The sequence below is a fragment of the Netta rufina genome, assembly GCF_964035555.1.
Source record: "Netta rufina genome assembly, chromosome: 5".
NCBI lineage: Eukaryota > Metazoa > Chordata > Aves > Anseriformes > Anatidae > Netta > Netta rufina.
Window position 1 is genome coordinate 54117937 of NC_140128.1, and position 10035 is coordinate 54127971.

General features: G+C 42.8%; 1 protein-coding gene across 1 annotated transcript; it reads right to left on the reverse strand.

Annotated features, from left to right (window-relative positions):
* Positions 1 to 1995: 1995 nt before the first annotated feature.
* Positions 1996 to 10035, reverse strand: HSP90AA1 (heat shock protein 90 alpha family class A member 1). Its single transcript, XM_084287294.1, has 11 exons — positions 9857 to 10035; positions 8275 to 8433; positions 7811 to 8177; positions 7215 to 7348; positions 6448 to 6756; positions 5597 to 5762; positions 5143 to 5333; positions 4872 to 5019; positions 3515 to 3783; positions 2865 to 3198; positions 1996 to 2742 (listed from the first exon to the last, which is right to left on the reverse strand). Exons 2-11 carry the CDS (start codon positions 8431 to 8433, stop codon positions 2633 to 2635), a joined length of 2187 nt encoding a protein of 728 aa, XP_084143420.1. The 5' UTR covers positions 9857 to 10035; the 3' UTR covers positions 1996 to 2632.

Here is a 10035-nt window from a genome sequence, read left to right on the forward strand (position 1 = left end):
ACTTCCAAGGAAGGTGAAAACTTGAGTCATTGCTTCACTGCCTGAATCTGTCTCCAGTCCTTTCTATGCCATCGCACCCTTTGGATCTCAATTCTGAAGACCTTGTAGAATAGATCTTAGTTATAAGACACAGAAGTACTTGCATTTCCATATAGCTAAGTCTTCAGTTGTGGAACAATACTACTAAGAATTCCTGCCAGGGAGACCTTGGAGAAATTACCTAAAGCTGACTGAATTCAACCCAGTGGTTTTAAGTATTTAAGCATCTCCAAGATGAAGCCTTCACCTTTTGATCAGTTTTTATCACCCATGGTCTGAAAATGCAAGTCAGTACTGATGGACACACATTTCTAACTCTGCAACCCCCCTTAGAAGCCAGGACAGCATCTGTCCTTATGTCACATTCATTACTATAGCAACAGCACTTTCATTACTATGGCAAGAGAATGTAGTTGTATGCCTGGAAGACATCTCACCCTAACAGTGCTCTTTAACACTGAAACTACATGTTAACTGGAGGTAACTAGGGAAGCCCTAGAAATAGTGACATTAAACTCAGGTAGGTCTTGTCTTGCTTTCATACTGGGTCAGGGGAGAACAAAAACACATTGCCTCATCGCCTAAGTGCATTTCATGTTCTGACATCTTACCTTTGCCTTGCTGAGTGCAATTTGCACTAACATGAAAAGTATCAAACCCTTCTGTAACCTTTTTGAGATACCTGTAATTCAAAGCAGTTTTGGACATTTTAAGCAATGATAGAGTAGCACAACCATGGAAGACAATTGTCTCACATGGAGTCACACTTAATGACTTTTAGCCATTTTGTAGATGCTTAGGATTATTTATTTCTTCTAGCTATTAATAGCCGGGAAAAGCTTTTAAACCAACTTGGGCACATGACAGGACATGTAAGGCACTGTGAACTCACTAATACTGATGTCATTTTGGAAGGCATGTTTCTTTCATGAACTTTGGAAGCAGATGCCACTTCCCCTTCATGGTTCAAGTCCTCCATTTCAGTGACAAGCATGGTTATCTCCCTACTGAAGTAGTTTAACACAAGTGCAGCCCAAAGAACACAGCAAGCTTCAACTGAGGCATTGAAATCAAAGAAAACACCCATAAAAACCACCACAGAAGCCTTCATGCAAGTTACTTTTAGGGATTGCACAATACTGAAGGAGTTTATGATTTTCCTATTCAATTCCTTAATTTCATTTTTGAGAAATTTTATTTGCAGAAACAAGCACTTCTATCCAGTATCCTGACATACAAAAGTCAGTTTAAAACAGATAACGCTTTACTACACAAGTCATCCTGTCACACTTAAATTTTGCATCAATAAACCAAACTCAAGTCTTGCCAAAAAAAATAAAACAGGCAGTAGTAGTAAATTAAATCAGGACTTGCCAAGAAATGGGGGCAATATGCTCAGCTCATTACTTGCTCCTACCCTGTTCTCTCTCCTAATTCATTAAAAGCTACCTTGGTGCTGCATTGCTGAGTTTGACCAAAGTAGTATGGCTATGTGGCTATAACCTCCACTTTGAGGACTTGCAAGGTACTAACTTGTTAGTCTAACTGATCATTCTCTAAAGCGTCTGTGCCTCTACTGCATGCAGTGCAGGACCACTCAAGAGCACCTTGAACTTCTTGCTCTTATACAAACTTGATTCTCTCACTTAGTACCAGCCACCTACCACTGCTAGTACAGCACAATGAACAGAGGGTTTACATGTTTTAAAGCCTAGTTCCAGCTGTACAATTTTGCAAACATTGCTCAGTAGAAACATAAAGTTAAACCTAATTTCAAGTCAGCACTGCCTCTACCTTCCCACTTCCAACATGTTACTCCATGTTCTGCAGCACCACTGCACAGCATTGTCAACTGTAGATTTAAGTCAGCAGCTAGTACTTGAAATCCAAAGCAGCACTCGTGCTAATGGCAGCAGTTTTGGTTCCCAGTGTTAACAGACAAGTCAATGACACGACTCATTCTTAACACTTTTATTCTTACAGTTCTAGGTTTGAACTGTACATGCAGAGTTGCATAAGTCACAATAGAGATTTACAGTGGATTCTATTCTATGGTAGAGTGCAATCCAGAATCCTTGAACAGTATAAAAAACAACTTTAAACATCAAGACCTTGTTAGGAGCAAAAGGGTTAAAGCTTCCCCAAGTATTTCAGCTCTCATAGATACCTAGTTACTAGGTACTGTATGTTAGACATATTCCAAGTTGAAGAGCTGTATTAACACTAAACCAACTTTAACATCCAGATGTCATACCATCTTTGTTACTTCCCCCAATTTCTGGCAATTAAGAATAAGTCAAAAAACCCTGCCACCTGCAACCAGCTAATACAGACAAAAATAACTACTCCTTACTTGCCTGTCTAGGGTTGTACAGTGTTAAAGAAAATATTCCCTCAATGGCATTTGTATCTCACATCAGCTGAAAAAGCAATGTAACAAAAATAAAGGTATAACATCTTTGAAAATAAATATAAAGAGGGAATGCAGACAAAGTGTCAAAGATTTTTTTTTTGGCAGGTAACATTCATAATATACAAAATATAACTTATTCATATTAGCCAAGGAAACATTCATGAGTTCCTGTAAACTGTTTTAATCCACCTCCTCCATGCGTGATGTGTCATCATCTCCTTCAAGAGGTGGCATCTCTTCAGTAACCGCTGGACTAGCTTCCTCTGCAGCAGTATCATCTTCATCAATGCCTGTACAATGAAGGAAAAAGGGACCGTTAGTGCCCATGGAACTCAGACTTTGACCTACTTCACACTTCAGCTGGCCTGAGGTGCTTAATGCCATTTTCCAGTCTGTCCCAGAGAAAACTTACCCAGACCAAGTTTGATCATTCTATAAATGCGGTTGGCATGTGTCTGAGGATCTTCTAAACTGAAGCCAGAGGACAGGAGTGCTGTTTCATACAGCAAAATGACAAGATCCTTTACAGACTTGTCATTCTTGTCAGCCTCTGCCTTCTGCCTCAGTGTTTCAATGATGGAATGATCAGGGTTGATCTCCAGGTGTTTCTTTGCTGCCATGTATCCCATTGTGGAGTTGTCTCTTAATGCCTGCGCTTTCATAATCCTCTCCATATTGGCAGTCCAGCCATATGTACTTGTTACAATGCAGCATGGAGAAGTTACCAAACGGTTGGACACAACCACCTAGGAAAACAAAACCATGATTTGTAACTTAGCATTTCAGTACTTCCATTGAATCAGAACCCCACTGACTTAACTAAGGTGGAAGTTTGAAACACTGCATGTCATGAAGACATGTGACTCAAATCACAGCTGAGGAATTCACAATACTAACAGTAGAATCACCTAACTTCACTAGAAAACACACCTGCAAAGCTCTGTCCTGCAGAATGATTACAGCTGTTAAAAGCCAGTTTCAGACTGTACTGTAGTCTTCTCTGCAAGACCTTTGTTTCAGATAATTGAACAACTTGTTGCATACAAAGTGAATACTAATTACCTTTTCTACTTTCTTCTCAAGGATATCTTTCATGATCTTGCAAAGGTTTTCAAACTTCGCTTTTTTCTCCTCCTGCTTCTTTTTCTCTTCTTCATCTTCCGGAAGCTCCAAACCCTCTTTTGTTACAGAAACCAGGGTCTTGCCTTCAAATTCCTTCAGCTGCTGCACACAGTATTCATCAATAGGCTCTATCATGTAGATCACTTCCAGGCCATGTTTGCGAAGACGCTCCACAAAGGCGGAGTTAGCCACCTGATCTTTTGTTTCACCTGTAAGAAGCATGAACTGGTTGAGCCCGTGCATTTTAACATGGCAACTTGTTTTCTGCAAGAGCCTGTGTAACACTTTGAACAATGCTCCATAGCCATTACCAGGAAAGTACAGGGACATAAAACAAGTATATGGCAATCTACTGGAAGATCTTGGCCTGGTAAGACTCAAAAGCCTTTCCAACCAACATTGAAGCTTGGAATAATTCTTTGGTTTGAAATAACATCTGGAATGCCAAGCCATGTTTCCCACTCTTGACAACTGAGAAAACTGGGAAGCCCTCTATAGCATTTTCCTCTTGCAAGTCTTACTTCCTGCTGCCCAAATACTTAAAACTCCTTTGAGTTATCTATTAGAGATCAGGTACTCCTAGCCAGATTTATTAGCCTGATTTTTAGTCCAAACGCAAAGCTATCTTAGAGGCACATGAAGGACTTCTGAATCATTCAAGGAAGCAATGACCCTGAACTTTGCATTTTAGAACTTAATGCTTCAAGAGCAGCTGTTCTATTACAGCTCATTTAAGCTTTATGGCTCCTGAATAGAGCAGTTACCGTGACAGCAGTAAGCTCAAATTTGACAACAGTGAGTATCCTAAGCCACCCTGCAAGCTTCCTGAAGTACAGTAAGTTAAACTGAAGAAAGTGTTACCCCTAGCTAGATCCACTGTCATCGTGAATGAGGACATAGTATGAACCACAACTGCAGCTCCATTTTAGATGGCTTTAGCACTGCAAGCACCATCTATTCATTTCAAAAGCTCTATAGTCCTCAAGGGATTTGATAGTAACTTACATTAACAGTTTCACCTTCCCAGGATACATGTCAACATTTCTCAGTCATAACTACTAGCAAGACATGTTGACAAGGCAACTAACTGATGATCAGAAAACAGTGTAACTTCAGTACAACTGAAGTTTTTTTTATCAGATTAAAAATTGTGCTGATGCATCATTTTTACATGAAGAGAACTTCATTTTTCTTCAGAGGTCATTACCATGGTTATTTACCACATCCTTATCCCCAGAAATAACGCTGTTTATATGTGTACACAGGCTTGTCACCCAGGCAATTGTCTCCAACTCACCAGTAATGTAGTAGACGTGTTTCTGGTTTTCCTTCATCCTAGTGCAGTAGTCCTTCAGAGAAACCATTTCATCACCAGATGCAGAGGTGTAATACCTCAGCAACTCAGACAGCTTCTTGCGGTTCTGGGAGTCTTCATGTATACCAAGCTACAAAAACGTAAGACGATAAATCAATGTGCTATTCCCTAAAATAAATACTAAGCTTCATGAGGACTTTATAGCAGGAACCTCTAGCTTTTACAGTTGGTATTAAGCAGAGAAGACACTAACCTTGATGTTCTTGGAGAACTGCTCATAGAACTTCTTGTAGTTCTCTTTGTCTTCAGCCAACTCAGTGAAGAGTTCCAGGCACTTCTTCACCAAATTCTTCCGAATAACTTTCAGGATCTTGCTTTGCTGGAGCATTTCACGAGAAATATTCAGAGGTAAATCCTCAGAATCTACCACACCTCTCATGAAATCTGGAAAGAGATGAAAAGAATTAGTTTTGCAGATGAAGAAATTCAGTTTCTAACCACCACTTCAGTGGCTTTGAATTACAAATTTGCATCTCAGAATAATGCAGTGCTTTCTTCAACTGATCAGATACTTCCTGATCAGCTCATTTTAGAAACTACTGTCTTTCCCTCACCACATTTACTTTTATTTTTTTCAATATTAAGAGGAACTTTGTAATTGCTAGGTAAATCCCGTTTTTAGGAAAGTATTTCTCAAAAATACTCACTCAGGTATTCAGGGATCAGCTCCTCGCAGTTGTCCATGATGAAAACTCTGCGTACATACAGCTTGATGTTATTCTTCTTCTTCCTGTTTTCAAAGAGATCAAAAGGCGCACGTCGTGGGACGAACAGGAGAGCTCTGAATTCCAGCTGACCTTCCACAGAGAAGTGCTGCAAGAAAACAAGACCATCTTATTGCAATTTGCACAGCTCTCACTTAAGCAACCCTTTAAAAATCTCTGCAAGCATAGAAGGAAGATAAGTGCTATTTCAAAAAAAAAAAAATTTAGTGCAGTAAGACAGACACTGGTCAGGAAAACAAGCATTCTCCAGTACAGCACTGAAGTTCTGTTCCACTGCTACCTGGCAAGCAGACTGCTTCAGAAGACCTCTTCAACCCCCAGTTGCATAGTGAGCTCCAGTGAAGGATGTGCTTTCTTACAGCACCTCCAACCAGTGACATGCAAAAAGGCTAATTCCAATTCACTTGCTCATACCTTTTGACTGCAACAATGTTGAGAACTACACTAACAAACCCTCTAAACTTCTACATTTGTATTTGAGACCTACTTTTAGTATTTGCAATTAGATTCATTAACTAAGCTCTACATACAGGTAAAGCACCTGCAATTCTATCTGCAATAAGCTGAGATGTGGATCTCGTGATTATGAGCACAATCTTAGAACTGGCCTGAACAGTTGTACCTCAAGAATGACCCTCACACTGTTGGAGTGTACTGAATACTATCACCCTAAATGGTAAACTATTTACAGCAAGACAATGGAACTGAATTTATTTAGAAAATAGCTTTAGTTCAAGAAGATTGCACCTGCAGAAAGGCAAACAAGAACCTACCTTGACAGCCAAATGGTCTTCCCAGTCATTAGTCAGACTCTTGTAGAATTCGCCATATTCCTCATTGGTAATGTCATCTGGGTTCCTGGTCCAAATGGGCTTGGTCTTGTTGAGCTCTTCCTCATCAATGTACTTCTCCTTGATCTTCTTTTTCTTCTTCTTATCTCCATCCTTCTTTTCTTCTTCCTCATCAGAGCCAACATCCTCAATCTCTGGCTTGTCTTCTGTCTTCTCCTCCTTCTCTTCTTTTTCCTCTTCCTTTTCTTCAGCCTCATCATCACTCACCTCCTTATCGCGCTCTTTCTCCACCTACAAAGGGGATCATTAGTTGGGTTTAAAGACCTTGAAGTTTTATGAGCACTTCTGAGATTTATTGCTTTAAGTTTAAGTATTTGCCCTCCATTCAGATATTTTGTCCTACATCCCATTTTTATTAGTGCTGATACAGAGGTGGCATTTTGGCTCACGTCCATTGTGGTGTTTTACACTATTAAGTTAAAATGGATTCCCACTGAGAATACATCCAGATACAGTTAATGCCTGAGTTGTGTGGGAACTGTTGCACTAGTAGCTTGGTAGAACTTTTTTTTTCCCCTTCATCTTAGGAAATCTGCTAACAGCAACATTTGATAAAGGGCTACATCCACATAGCTATCCACAACAAGTAGTAAAACTGATCTGTTATACAAACTTCGTGTTAGTATTTTTAAAAATATATTCATTTTGAATTGGTTATATTTAAATAGAATTTCAAGTAAGGTACATACAAAGAGCCTGATAGGATAGCCAATGAACTGGGAATGCTTCTTCACAATTTCTTTGATTCGCCGTTCTTCCAGGTATTCAGTTTGGTCTTCTTTAAGATGCAGGATAACTTTTGTTCCACGGCCCAGAGGTTCACCTAGAATGAAATTTGCAGGTGTTATTTGTGCAGGAGTAGACCAGGCTTTGACAAACTCTTCAAGTTATCTGCTGTTTAGAAGCATACTTACCACTCATTTCTTTACCACTGGCAAAAAATATACTGTGTACAAAACTGGGCTTACAGAAACTTCCACCTTACTGTAACCATAATCTATTTTAAAGGAACTTCAGAAGAATTTCATTGATTGCTCTGTTCCTATAGAATTATTTCCCTGCACAAGCTTAAAGCATTTATGTCTTTACTATGATGCACTATTTACTATAGAGAATTGCCTACCACATGCAATTACTCAAACTAAACTTAATCTGAAACATGGGCAGTGCTACCCTGATCACCTATCACTGCTCTCACTTTTTTCCCAATGCATAGAGTAAGGTAGGCATCTGAATGATTTGGTGACTCATCTTCAGAAAGTGAGCAGGCACATTCAACACTCACCATTATCAAGCCTGACAGTGAAAGATCCTCCAGCTGACGACTCCCAAGCATACTGCTCATCATCATTGTGCTTGGTGATGACAGTCACTTTCTCTGCAACAAGGTAGGCGGAGTAGAAACCGACACCGAACTGGCCAATCATGGAGATATCAGCGCCTGCCTGCAGTGCTTCCATGAAAGCCTTGGTACCAGACTTAGCAATAGTACCAAGGTTGTTGACCAGGTCAGCTTTGGTCATCCCTATGCCTGTATCCACAATGGTCAGAGTACGATCATGTTTATTTGGAATCAGGTTAATTTTCAGGTCTTTTCCAGAATCCAGCTTGCTTGGGTCAGTCAAGCTCTCATATCTGATCTTGTCCAGAGCCTGTAAAAAGATAGGCAAGCTTTAACACTGCCCTCCTATTTCTAGAAGTTTCAGTAGTTCTACTGACACAAGCCAGCCTAAGAGCTCAAGTACTTACATCTGAGGAATTGGAGATCAGCTCCCTCAAGAAGATTTCCTTGTTGGAATAGAACGTGTTGATGATCAAAGACATCAACTGGGCAATTTCAGCCTGGAAGGCAAAGGTCTCCACCTCCTCCTCCATTGGTTGGTCTTGAGTTTGCACAGCCTCAGGCATCTGTAATGAGAGATCAAGTTAAATTCCGTTCTGAAAAGCACTAGCTTGCTACATATGCCACTCCCCCTCACAGGCAGTGACAATGGCATTTGGGATTCAAGTTATTAACTCTATGGTGCCAAATACAGCACAACAGGGACACAAAAAGCTCCACATGTGATTCCCTACCAGTAATTCCTGAATTCCTAAAAGAACAAGGAAACTAGATGCAAATACTTTAACTGGACTTGCCTTATATTCATTATGATTTGCATTTACTAGTTCTGCACCCTTACATCCCCCTGTCACAGACCAAGTATATATACTGCAAAATACAGAAATACAACTGAACACACGGCCCAGAATTTGAACGGCTAACAAGGTTATTCTAAGGTCAGTGAATGACAATAGTTTCCGTTTGGATCATTTCCTCTTTCTCCCATCCAACTCTGCTTCTTCAACTACTACCTTCACGTGCATACCCAATCCTCAGAACTTATTAAATGCTAACTAAAATGGCAACCCAGCCCGACTGAACTTGTTCTTCTTGTCATACAGAGGTATATTCTCCGAACTTGCACAGCCGCCTGCTGCCTGAAAGATCATGAATCTGGGCTGAGGAAAGCCAAATCGATTTCAAAATGAACAAAAAACCCCTTCAACGGTCTTTTAATCTCTGATGAATGACCAGAACCTATCCGCAAGGGCGCGATCCCCAGCTCTACGGCTAGCTAAGCGATGAATAACCAGACGGCTCGCCCGACCGGCTCCTTCCCGCGGCTCGGGGCAGTGCCTGCCTGCGGCGCCCCCTGCAGGCTCCCGATGGAAGCGGGAAAGGTTCTAGAAACTGCCAGAGCCTTCCCCTACCGCCCCCCCTCTCCCTCCACCCACTCCCCGTCAGCGGCGGCCCCGCGCAGCCTCCCCGATGCCGGCGGAGTCCTTCCCAGCGGCCGCCCCGCGCTGCCCTCCCGGCGGGAGCCTCCATCTTAGATCCACCTCGTGCCCCGCCGGCCGGGCTCTCCCTGAACTCACTGAGCTGCCCCAACACCCCCACAACCCCCTCACCAACCTCTGCTCATTCCCCTTTCCCCCCCCAGAACAACCCCTGCAGGCTGCTCCTCCCCCCCTCCACCGCGATCCCCTCACGACGCCCCCCCCACCTCATGCCATCCACCATTTTCCCCTTCCACCTCTGGAAGCCACGAGGCAAAATCAAGAATCTCTAATAATTCATTAACCACCTCGCACAGCCGCCACCACCCCTCCCAGCCACGCGGACACCGCCTGGCGCTCAGCTGAGCGGCTGCATCGCCATCACCATCGCCCTGCACCACGCGGCCCCCCACCCCCCCCCACACCGCCCCGCTCCCCTCAGGCAGCCCCGCGCTGAGGCGCGGCCGTTGGGGCTGCGCCGCCGCCTCACGGCACAGCCTCGGCCGCTCACCTTGGCAGCTGGTGGGGGTGGTGGTGGTGGTTAGGATTAAAGGGCTCTGCTGATCTCCTCAGTGAAGCGGCGAACCCGACGCGCTCTGCCCGCACCGCTGCGCCTCCACTTAGTGCGCGCCCCCGGCCGCCCGCCCGCCTTTTATACAGCCGGCGCCGCCTCCTTCCAGAACCATCGGG